The sequence below is a fragment of the Plodia interpunctella genome, chromosome 12 (assembly GCF_027563975.2).
Source record: "Plodia interpunctella isolate USDA-ARS_2022_Savannah chromosome 12, ilPloInte3.2, whole genome shotgun sequence".
In the NCBI taxonomy this organism is placed as follows: Eukaryota; Metazoa; Arthropoda; class Insecta; order Lepidoptera; family Pyralidae; genus Plodia; species Plodia interpunctella.
Window position 1 is genome coordinate 5,684,699 of NC_071305.1, and position 11,138 is coordinate 5,695,836.

Below are 11,138 nucleotides of genomic sequence, written 5' to 3' on the forward strand. Positions count from 1 at the left end.
CTAATTACTAAAATATATTCTTCGCACTCATTCTATGCTTTTATTTTCTCTTTGCACTTTATTTATATAAGTGGTTCCTCTTCTTATAAAGATATATTATTTTAGATGTAGAAATATGAATTGTTGTGAAATAAAAAAGACACAAAATGATGCCGAAATAATTATTGAGTCAGTTTGCAAGTGCGATACAAAAAATTAAATTGTCTCAGTCCTCATTGAGCGTCCGTGCTGTAGGTACAATGCGATGCGACGCGACGCTATACTGGCACGAAACTTTACGAAAGACAACCAACATAGGCCACACTTATATACAATATTTCATAATAGTTAATAGATAAAGAGTCGAATCGTTGTCCTTGTATATTATGTATATAGCTCCATTATGAAGCTCTCGTGGATATCTTCGACGAAGCGACTAAGGGTCACATTGCCTTGGCAGTCGATAGGATAGGCTAGGCAGATAACAATAGCATTCCCAAAGAGGATTGACTTCAAGCAGGCGGCCGGTTGTAAAATCACTGAAGTTTATTTTTTACGCTGATCCCGGGCTTCGCAGCCGGGTTCATTTAATGCTGGCTCCACACTCGCCAGTACAGATACAGTCCAGTTCGCCTTACTTTGACGGAGACGTCACTGGGTTTTCATTGCGTTAAATAAAAGCAATCATACAAACTACGCAATATTCATGCATTCGCGACGGTATCTGTCTCAGTTCGAGGATAGTGTGGAGCCGGCATAGGATGAGAGATAATCGTATCGTGCCGCGTAGCGCTGCCTGCATTTGTAGCTTAGTGAGGACGGGTTATCATTGAGTTGGCGACGTGACGCGCGGTGTCGATGGTGGGTAGACGTCAGGGCCCCGCCTGCGCGTCCCGGTACGCGATGTACTGGACCTCCGAGGTTTCCTCGATCAGGTGCACTGTGTTGTACACCAGGAACAGAAGGTATACATTCAACCCTGGAAATAATTGAAGTTTGTACTTGAAAAATCACACACTGTCACTCGAACACGCGTGATTTTAAATTTGTTTAGTCTAGATTCATTTCATTCATTCAATCCCTTTAGGAGAACTTTGATGCATCAAAAGTAATTGTAAGTTACACGTACATATATAACTGGTGTATCCCTACAAATAAATAAAATTTAAGCGTCTATCTGTAATTTCAAACAACTGATTTTTTTCGGTCGGTTGAAAAGATCGGGACACTACAAAGATTTTATATTTTTTCACCCTGTGTTAAAACGATACATTGATGTCTATAGAAGAGATGGCCATTGTTATTAAGTATGTATTAAAACTATGTAGATGTTCGGTGAGTAATTACCTAAGCAGAAGAAATACAGTGTGTTCTCGATGTACTCTCGGTAATCGAAGTAGATCAAGTCGACGCATAGTGTGAGGAGCTGGAACACGACGCCAAAGTAGAAGTAGATTTTAAGCAGAATTTGTTGCTTCTGTAATAAAACATGTGAGAAATATAAATAGAAATAGAAAGCATGTATTTGGAGCATAGACAACAAATAAAATAATTAACATATTTATATATTACATAGGCATTAACAAATTGTATGAAACCAAAAAGGTCCGATTCAGCTTGTTATGACACAGTATCTGGCTACTTACTCTTGCAGAAGAAACAAACCCAACAATGCTGATTTGATGATAAACAAGAACAGCAATTCAAAAAAGGATTGATGGCAGCACGGGAGGCGGCTGCTCATAAAATTACCGCAAAATCAGGGCTTATTAAGCGTACTCCGGGCTTCACGGCAACATGGCCAAATGAAATCGGAAACATGTCCAAAGAGAGCCAGATCCTCAGTTACACAGTCAACTTTGACGTAAACGTTTACCTGCGCGCCGCCGATTAGATAAAATGATGACATTTGCGTTGTTGCGCAAGAGTCTTACCCGATGAGCTCCAATGAGAAGCAGTATGGTCATAATGACGTCGACGGCAACGAAGCCTATGGTCAATGGAAGGTGCACCAGCGGGTCCATGTGGCTCGTAGGTTCTATCAATATTGAGGTTTCTTTCGTTGCTTCTTCCACCAGGAGGAACACGAGGAGCGGGATCGACAGCAGCGATAGTATCTGGCAATCCGGAAACGTTTAAATGTTTTTACAATTTGTCAATTTAATATCGTTACTATAGGTACTCCAGTCTTCGAGATTTCCAGACTTGTTGTGTTTGCTTATAAGTAAGTAGTTAGTTTTTTTTCTTGATATGTTATTCTTGACATATTATCTAACATTATACTAGAGTCGACACGGCCTGGGTTCGAACCGACCTTAAACTGAATATGAACCCTAGAGCTCAATTTTAAATGTGAGTGGCTGCGGAAGTGTAAGGGATATTACGTGCAATCTACAGGATTTTGTGTGACTTGAACTTAAGCACAGACACTTTTGTCGCAGCTAGCATATAACCTGATATGCTTAGACCAAAGAAACTATGCCCATATGATTATGAATTCTTTTCATACAGAAATTTTTGCGGGAGCAAAGACCGGGTTCCAGATAAGTAATTTACTGTGATTTATATCTTACCAAGTTAACATATCCAAATATGGTGACTCCTTTCCGAATGGGCACACAAAAACAGCATTTCCTCACCACGGGAAACCTTGGACATTTGGACTTGCACATTTTAATCATATTTAGGTAATATAAAATCTCACCCACACTTCACCATCAAATCAGACGACTGACTAGAGGATTACTTACAAACTAAAATTGCCTCCTTTGAAGACATACATTAAATGGGATGCTTCCTGCCCTCACTCCGGTCGCTGGTCTGCGGGGATTTGCTTTTTGTACACAATACATTGATTGTATTCTATTGTCTTCTTTGTTTAGATGTGTTGGCTATATGCCTGCGTACTGAAACATTGTAGTTTCCCCACACGTCCATCATACATATTTCTATGTAAAAAATACTTTACCAATGGCAGAGAAAGTGGGAATAGCGAATAAGTAGCTCTAACTTCAAATGGGTATTTATAAATACCTTATAATATATTCATAGGACGTTTAAATACTTTGACACGGAAAAAATTAAAATTATTCTCTCTATTTTTTATTTTGTTGTAATTGACCGACTGTCTGACCGAGTTCATTGTTGTCATTAATTTTACAGCAGCTGTATTTTCATTGATTTCATTGTTTGTTTTATCTTAAACAATACTTACTTATGATCCTATTCCTATTTTTAGGTTTCTGAAGACTTATTTATGTTTATAACGCACTTAGAATAAGTACCTACTTACTTTTTATTTTATTTTTTGCTCTCTTTTACACAGGTAGATACATCATAATTCTCACCTAGTATCTATTTTTGTAATAATTGAACTAACATGACAATAAAACAAATCCGTAAAAAACTTTTATTTTTCTTAGTCATAAAATAACTCTTACATTAATAAGTAATTATATATATTTATGTCCAGACCTCAGACCAATAAAAGTCCAGACATGCTCGAGTTCAAAATCCCCTCTTAGGCTACCTAATCATTGTGTGGAAGGAATTAATCTATGGAATTTAGAATCTTCCCTCTTTGATGATAGTGACTCGCAGCTGAGATGTGAAATCATGTTTAAATGTATTTATGACATGAAGAATTATTTATTGGAACATAATCGAAAAATTTATATTTAAAACCATAAATAAAAGAATACCATTGAGAAAAGTATTTCAGTTTTTTTAAAGCTAGACAGGCATTTTAGAATAGTTTATTTATAGTTGTAGTAAAATTTTTGAATATCTTATTTAAGTAGGTATTTAGTTTTATTATTATTATTTTTTATGTATAATACTTTAGATGCAATGTAAATAATATTCCTAAATAAGTGTTTTTTATTTTTGACACAAGTTTTTATTGTTGTCAGAAAGATCTTATTGCATTCAATGCGTGACGAAAATATGTCCGTGCAGTAAACCATTGAGGAGTTCCCTCGTCGGGAGCTTTTCTATGGTGTAACATCAGGGCCTGCTTATCATAATAATGCATTATCATCCAAACTAAACTTGTGTACAAATGTCAACTCAATCGGTTGAAGATATCTGCTTCAAAATTCAACTGCACCCGAACACAAGTACCTACTTACATTCAAGTTAAAAGCGTGTAAAATATAATTACGCGGCCAACTTTAAAACTAGCTGTTTAACTCTAATATTGAGTATTGACTTGTTTACTATGACTATGTTTTTTTTCATTTATGTCCACACCTAGTCAAGGAAGGCAGACGGATTAAATTTCTTTTAGCATATTATTAATGCATACAAATACGAGACAAGCTTTGCTAAATACCATTCGTTGGCTGGATGTGGACGTATCATGCTCATCCTCTCTATAAGGTGGAAGCCTAATTTTTCCATTAGGCATTTGTTTTATATATTTTTTCTTAAACTTTCTCCACGTAAGCATTACACTGGGCTTCTTCGGCGAGGTTGCTAAATTGGATGTTGGAGCGGTCCCGAAGTTTGAGCATCTCTGATCGGATCAATAGAGTTATGTACCCCTGTACCACTGAAAATTAAACGTCACAAAATTATGAATATGTTTTTGAGGGGCAGTAACGGAAAAATATAACTTTTATGGTAGTTATGTAATTCAATCGATCATAATTGTCAATATGACAATTTCATAATGCAATGAAAAATAATAATAGGTACTATGTACAATTTTACACTTTCACTGATAATCAACCAGACCCATGTTTTTCATAAATAGTATTGAAAATGAGCATGTGGGTTTCCTAATGTAAGACACACAGACACCTAGTCCGCTGACACAGTAATTGTTATAATTACCTACTTAGACTTTGTATAGACTTAAAACTATAAATCAAAGCCTCCGAAGTCGCTAACATCATCTCATCTAGAAAAGAGCTAACGATTTCCAAACAACTGAACGTACATTTTTCAAACATAACTGAGAACATTCTCTATTAAAGTCTCTTTAAAAAAAAACTAGATTAAAATTGGTTCAGCCGTTTGGCTGCTACCATGCCACGGACAGACACATACCCTTCAGATCAATTACAAATTTCGATAAATTTAGTGTACTTACTAATTGATGCAATTGAAGACGCGAAGGATGTCATGAAAATGTCCACGACGTATGGATGAGGGTAGGACATCATTGACATAAACATGTACACTAAGTGCAGACCACAGATAACGCCGAACAAAACCAAGAACACTATGGAATAGATATAGGAAACTTTAAAAAGTTTCTCATGTTTCTGAAAAATAAAAGTATATTAATTATTTGGTTGCACGTTGTATCACTATCACTACATATTATATAACAAAATCTTCCGATTTTTAACGGTGTATAATTTATTATTTTTTTAATGGTGTAGGCCTAAAAAGGCCTACCTGAGCGAAGCCGGGACGGGATTTTAGTAAATTATGTGACGTATAATATAACATAAATTCAGTCAGCAGTCTTCACTTAGGCTTTTTTCACGTCAGATATTAAGAGAAAAAACTTAACATAAGTCGGATCAGCCGGCCACCGTTTATTTTGGCCGGACACGCAATCAAAAACCTATTTCCGGCTTTATCCGGACGTCTGGCAACCCTATCTCTATCTGGAGTGGTTGTATTCTAGACCAGGAACCATTTGGATACCACAGCGTACCTTATGAGCGGCAACCACAAGTATAACAGTGAAGATGTTGTCAATGATTTCAGCAATGATAAACAATATGGTCCCGACTGGTATTACAAAACCTCTGTCGATCAAATGCATGATGCCATCGCATATCAATAGCCATATTAGAATTGATATTGCCTGAAAAATACAGATAACAATGTTAAAATAATTTGTAATTATTGTACAATAATCAACTTAACATCAAAAGAGTTGTAGGGTGATGTAATGGCTAAAGAGATGGACATTACTTTTCTATACTTAGGTAGGTATAGGTAAGTAAAGTATAATGTTATAATTATATAATATATTTATCCTATCTCTTAGCCATTATATCACTAACTATTATATTCATATGTATTCGTATCGGTACCGTATCTTATTGGAAACTAAACAAAGATTTCATAGAAAGTACATAATGTGTAGGCATCATAATATATAGATTGTTAATTTATCCAACAACCAAAATGAAAGTTAGAATACACGTTTGTTTGAAGCTGCAATAAATTGATCATAGCAAATCCGCCATTACCGTAGCATGCAGGGTTTGACATGGGGTTAGCTGTACTTTAAAGGAAACGTAGTTCTATAATAATTTTATTTTTGTCAAATCCGTCTTTCAGATCATTTGATCGCCCTCGCTTTTGGTAGGTACCTATGGTATAACTACTTAGCTATATTATACTCATCTGACGAGAGAATTGATAGAAGAAAACTTCTGGCTTTTATCCAGTGGATGGATACGTAATAGCTTATTAAAAACTTACTAATTAAGTTAAGTACTTACCAATTTAATGTAGCCCCAAGCCAGGAGGCCTATCCTCAAAGGCGCACAAAAGCAACATCGCGTAAACTGAGGTAAATCGGTGTACATTTTAAATTAATTTTTATGTACAAATAAACCTTCACAAGCAGGAAATAGCTGGATGCCTGTTGGAACTGTGCACTAACTCAATTAACTGTAGTTTATATACTAAACAAATGATAATACAGTTTCACCCACGCAATGAGATAAGTTATAAATACCTAGTGCTCATTTGTCGGGATATTGTGATTACTGATTAGTCCATTACGCAGAAAGTAACAAAGTTTATCATTAGGTCTTTCCATGGAAGCACAAAATATTGTTCTTTGTTTTTGATTAACAGTAAACTGATTTACGCACCAAGTCAAGTGCTTATTTTTTTTTATTCATTAAGTACATTAATTTGAGAAAAGTTCGTACTACTAACACATATATGTCTACGTTTTCCTCAATTTTAGTCACACAACTAACTTTGTGAGCACTTCTTGGAGCCTTCTAGACTCAAAGACGAATCTTAACGAACTAACAAGGAAAAATTTGGCTACATTTTTATGTCGGTCAATTCGATAGCTATCTACACAGACTAAACCGGATTTGGATAATTTTTTGCCCAGTGGCAGGTACTGCCGATGCACCTTCTTCGTACACATATTTCTATCTAATTTGATTAAGTTCGACAGTGGTCTAGGAATAATAAAGGTGAAGAGTTCGTGTGTTTCTTTCGTCGCACGTTTCTTCTTTGACCCACTGCTGATATTTGATACAGAAGTTGGTATTATCAAGTGATGAAAAATAACACGCTGGATCCCACACTTACGATCGCTAGATCCCACAAATTGAATAAAATAATAATTCTGTTTTTATATGTTATTGCTAAACCTGTAAGTCCTACTAGACATAGGTGCAGCCATTCTCAGGTGGTTATCCTAGGTGTTTTCTTCGGCTAGACCTATGTGCAGCCGTTATCATCCCGGCTAGATCTAGTACAGCCCGTCTCACATTCTCGTAAAAACAAGCCTATGTATCAAAACTTCATCGCAACACATAGAACGGCACGATATTCCCACCGTAGCTAAGATGTGATAACGATTCACTACAAAAATGGCTAAGGTTCATTTCTATCACAGTTGATGTTATTTAGCGCAATCGCCTGGCAGATAATAAAGTTTCTCATCATGCTTTTCGCCCTAGGTGCACACACATATCGATGAAACCAAAATGAACACTCAGCGGGGCCTAGTCCAATTATCACTTCCATTTATCAGATAAAAAATGATATACTTACGTCAAATATTCTAACTGATAAACATTGGAAAGGGACTCGTTCAGTTAGCGTGCAGTATTTTTTTCAATAATTTTTGTTTTTATTTTCTAAAATACTAAAGTAAAATTTGTAAATAAAAATATTTTACTTTGTACCTTTTATTTTATGTGATCAAGATGTGCATCATACTTCCACGACTTGATAAATGTTGTTTTTGTTTACGTCTGCGAGCGGGATCCTTGATCATTGGATATTTTTCACTAGTAAGTGTTTTTTCATTTGTTTTCGAAGATATTGGTGTGAGATTTATTAAACAAAAGAACATACTTATCTGACCCGGTAAGGCATCGCTACTTATAAATAATTAGACAAGTGAATGACTTTCCTAATATCCCAATTTTTATCCGGGTCACGCACAATGTACCTACACCTATCTCTGTAATTCCTTATCTATAATATATTATTAGGCTAATTAACCATTGCCATGTCATCTAGAAATGAATTGTTAGTTCCTGTGCAGGTTTCCACGTCATGTTTATCTTCACAGGAAACAAAAAATAACAAATAAGTTTAGTGGCCGCTTATGAATCAGATCCTTAGTCAGATTGTTTGTGCCGTGTAATCATAAATAGGTATATAGCCTCTGGTGGCAATAAAGATTGAGACCCACGAACAAGTATTTTAAGTTTTTGAAATAATAAATGGGCGACAAAAATAAGTTGATGGTTATAGATAGGGTCTGAGGGCCTCTTTCATTACAATATTCCTCAATATTTTCTTAAGAAAATACTTAAATAAATACACATTTCAGGTACTAGCATGTCTAAGCATCGGGACGCTGTCATTCACTATATACAGGGTGGCCATATATAAGCACGATTACAAGAAAGATCCCACAACGACACCCGAGGAAGTAGCCAAAGCGACGTTGTCTCTGTACATTACACTCGGCTACTATGTGCTGGTCTTCCTGTTCCTTTTGACCCTGAGTCTACTGCTGCTCATTGGAGTTCATTCGGTTTGCATTTTACCCGGTTATGACTTTGTACTATCATCAAACACGTAGCACAGAATTATATGAATACTAGCTACACGTGAATTTCTCTGCGAAAGCTGGGGAACATGGTATCAAAATCGGAAATAAAAGTGTAAGCGAAACAGACAGATAGACAGACAGACTTACATATTTATAATATTAGTATGGATTTACCGCTGCCGCTATGGAAACTTAGGTGCTGAAATGAGGATGCTTTGTAGGATGAGCGGAGTAACAAAAGGGATAGATAAATGTTTATGAGAGAGGAAGTTCAAGTAATATTGATCGATAAGAAATTTCAATGTTGATAAACAAATTCTATTTTTTAGAATAAACCCCACCTACTGAAGTTTTATGTCAATTCGGGGTTGTTCCTGCTTGGGCTGGCCCTGGCCCTCGTGGTGCTGTGCTGGGTGTTCGCCGGTGTCCTGGCCACTCTGCCGCTGCTCAAGTGGTGTCGTGAGTATCTTCCTAGTTTTGCCTCATATGACACGACAAATTTATGAAATGTTTCATTGAATTGGAAAAGTCCAAGCTCGGAGAGGTCAAGGAAAGCCACGAAATGCATTCATGGATCGGTTGAAGGAGAAGGCAGGAGTTATGTCGTTTAGAAAGGTAAAATCGATGGCGGAGGATAGATGTAAATGGAGGCAGCTACATCGACAGGAACAATTTTCTGAAACACTTAAATATCATCGTCATCAAGATGATGTCCTAAAATGTAAACATAATAATTATTATTAATTTTGTTGACAATAAATCAAATTAAACATAAATATTATAAAATAAGATATTTATACATAACCACGAAAGTAACTTCATTAAAAGTCGATTTTAATTTATGTTGCTGTAAAATTATAAAAAAACATGGTAAGATTGTTTACATAATAAGACTTGTAAGATAATACTGAGTTTTCATATCTATTAAATGGGACTTAGCTCGAACCTTTTTTATAATGTAACTGACGTTTCAACGACCTTGCAGCCGCCACATACACTTGCAGTGGTCACAGCTAGACTGGTAGACAGTATTTGCGGTGTGAAGTTGTGGTGTGGTGGTGGAACTGGTGGATGCAGTTTCTCAACAATATACCTGCAATAGTTTTTGTAAAATTTCTTCAAAGCACGAAAGTGTAAAATCACACCTTCTTAGTTACTTTAAACATTAGCAGTATTTCGTCTTTAATCCAGGTCCAGTAGATTTTGCATGAAAGAGTAACAAATATACACACATACACCCTCACAAACTTTAGTATTTATAATATAGGTATGGTTAGTAGGATATGATAGATGTAATGATATTAATAAAGAAAATGTTGTAAATAAATAAATAATGAAAATATTTTTCTTTTCAGTAATACACTTCTATTTCCTCGTGGTGGTTCGCAGCACTTACCTGGAGATGGAGGATGAAAACAAACCAACTGTCTATCAAATGCATAACATTATTTACAACCCTCATCAAACACAGCCATTGATTGCTTAGACATTTTAGTAGATACAAACTTATTACTTTTAAATTACATTGTATGCCTTGAAAATGTACCTATTTTGTACCAAAAAAGTACCTACGTTGTGTGGTCCATGTGAATGAAGAAATGAAGAACATAGAGAAGGTTCATTTTTTACGCGGACCTTGGCTTTGTATTGTATGTAAGGCATCACAGCCCTTATGCTAGCGAAAACAAGATGAGAGAGTAGGTTCCTAAAAAACCCGAAATTTGAAGAACGCGCACTTTAGAACCTATTTAGTGCTATTGGTAGAAGTCGAAGACATTCTTGGAAAACACCATTGCGTTTTTTGTGGGCTAGTTGCGTTGAATCAAACAGTCAAATTCAAACATAAACCTACGCCAAAATAAGTTTACCTATTATTAAAAGCGATAAAAGCATGTTAAAAGATTTCTAATTAAGCATTTAAATAAGTAAGTTAAAATTATTTATTCTCCCGCCTAAATCAAGAGCACTAAATGTTTTCATAATGCCAAAGATTATTTTCCATTACCTAGGTAGGTAAATTCACGTAGCGTCTACTCTTTTGTACCTATTCCTTTTATATTAAGTAAGTGATAAGATTAAATAAATAAAAATGTATATACCTACTATGTATTTTTATTTGTAAATTACCTATCATTACATACCCATACCATATAAAATTGATGAACAAACCGGTAAAATAGGATACATTATGTACGGAATTTTTCCGCAGGTGGAAAAAAAATAACAGTCAGTCTGTTTTTGCAACGCAGCAAAAACAGACCAAATATTCTAAACAAAATAGATGATAAATGGGAAAGTAGACTGATTGTTTCGGAGGGGAAATTTCAAGAACGTTATTCCAAGTAATTACGATTTCTATGAGAAATGTACA

The 11,138-nt window shown here is 35.5% G+C and overlaps 3 protein-coding genes across 3 annotated transcripts; 1 reads left to right on the forward strand and 2 right to left on the reverse strand.

Moving 5' to 3' along the window:
• Positions 1-147: 147 nt before the first annotated feature.
• LOC128674101 (uncharacterized) lies at positions 148-2,719 on the reverse strand. Its single transcript, XM_053752437.1, has 4 exons — positions 2,553-2,719; positions 1,914-2,096; positions 1,327-1,456; positions 148-958 (listed from the first exon to the last, which is right to left on the reverse strand). Exons 1-4 carry the CDS (start codon positions 2,658-2,660, stop codon positions 852-854), a joined length of 528 nt encoding a protein of 175 aa, XP_053608412.1. The 5' UTR covers positions 2,661-2,719; the 3' UTR covers positions 148-851.
• A 655-nt stretch (positions 2,720-3,374) lies between these two features.
• LOC128674100 (uncharacterized) lies at positions 3,375-6,986 on the reverse strand. Its single transcript, XM_053752436.1, has 4 exons — positions 6,450-6,986; positions 5,651-5,803; positions 5,075-5,249; positions 3,375-4,531 (listed from the first exon to the last, which is right to left on the reverse strand). Exons 1-4 carry the CDS (start codon positions 6,534-6,536, stop codon positions 4,407-4,409), a joined length of 540 nt encoding a protein of 179 aa, XP_053608411.1. The 5' UTR covers positions 6,537-6,986; the 3' UTR covers positions 3,375-4,406.
• Positions 6,987-7,760: 774 nt separating this feature from the next.
• LOC128674099 (uncharacterized) lies at positions 7,761-10,869 on the forward strand. Its single transcript, XM_053752434.1, has 4 exons — positions 7,761-7,994; positions 8,543-8,749; positions 9,097-9,226; positions 10,123-10,869. Exons 1-4 carry the CDS (start codon positions 7,908-7,910, stop codon positions 10,251-10,253), a joined length of 555 nt encoding a protein of 184 aa, XP_053608409.1. The 5' UTR covers positions 7,761-7,907; the 3' UTR covers positions 10,254-10,869.
• The last annotated feature ends 269 nt before the right edge of the window (positions 10,870-11,138 follow it).

Coding starts and splice junctions, on each gene's coding strand:
- LOC128674100 (XM_053752436.1), bottom strand. CDS start 6,536: ATGTACACCGATTTACCTCAGTTTACGCGATGTTGCTTTTGTGCGCCT. Junction 5,804..6,449: donor CTTGGGGCTACATTAAATTG/GTAAGTACTTAA, acceptor TGTATTTTTCAG/GCAATATCAATTCTAATATG. Junction 5,250..5,650: donor TTGTGGTTGCCGCTCATAAG/GTACGCTGTGGT, acceptor TTTATTTTTCAG/AAACATGAGAAACTTTTTAA.
- LOC128674101 (XM_053752437.1), bottom strand. CDS start 2,660: ATGATTAAAATGTGCAAGTCCAAATGTCCAAGGTTTCCCGTGGTGAGG. Junction 2,097..2,552: donor TATTTGGATATGTTAACTTG/GTAAGATATAAA, acceptor CCGGATTGCCAG/ATACTATCGCTGCTGTCGAT. Junction 959..1,326: donor ACTGTATTTCTTCTGCTTAG/GTAATTACTCAC, acceptor AATTATTTCCAG/GGTTGAATGTATACCTTCTG.
- LOC128674099 (XM_053752434.1), top strand. CDS start 7,908: ATGTGCATCATACTTCCACGACTTGATAAATGTTGTTTTTGTTTACGT. Junction 7,995..8,542: donor TCATTGGATATTTTTCACTA/GTAAGTGTTTTT, acceptor TACACATTTCAG/GTACTAGCATGTCTAAGCAT. Junction 9,227..10,122: donor GCCGCTGCTCAAGTGGTGTC/GTGAGTATCTTC, acceptor TTTTCTTTTCAG/TAATACACTTCTATTTCCTC.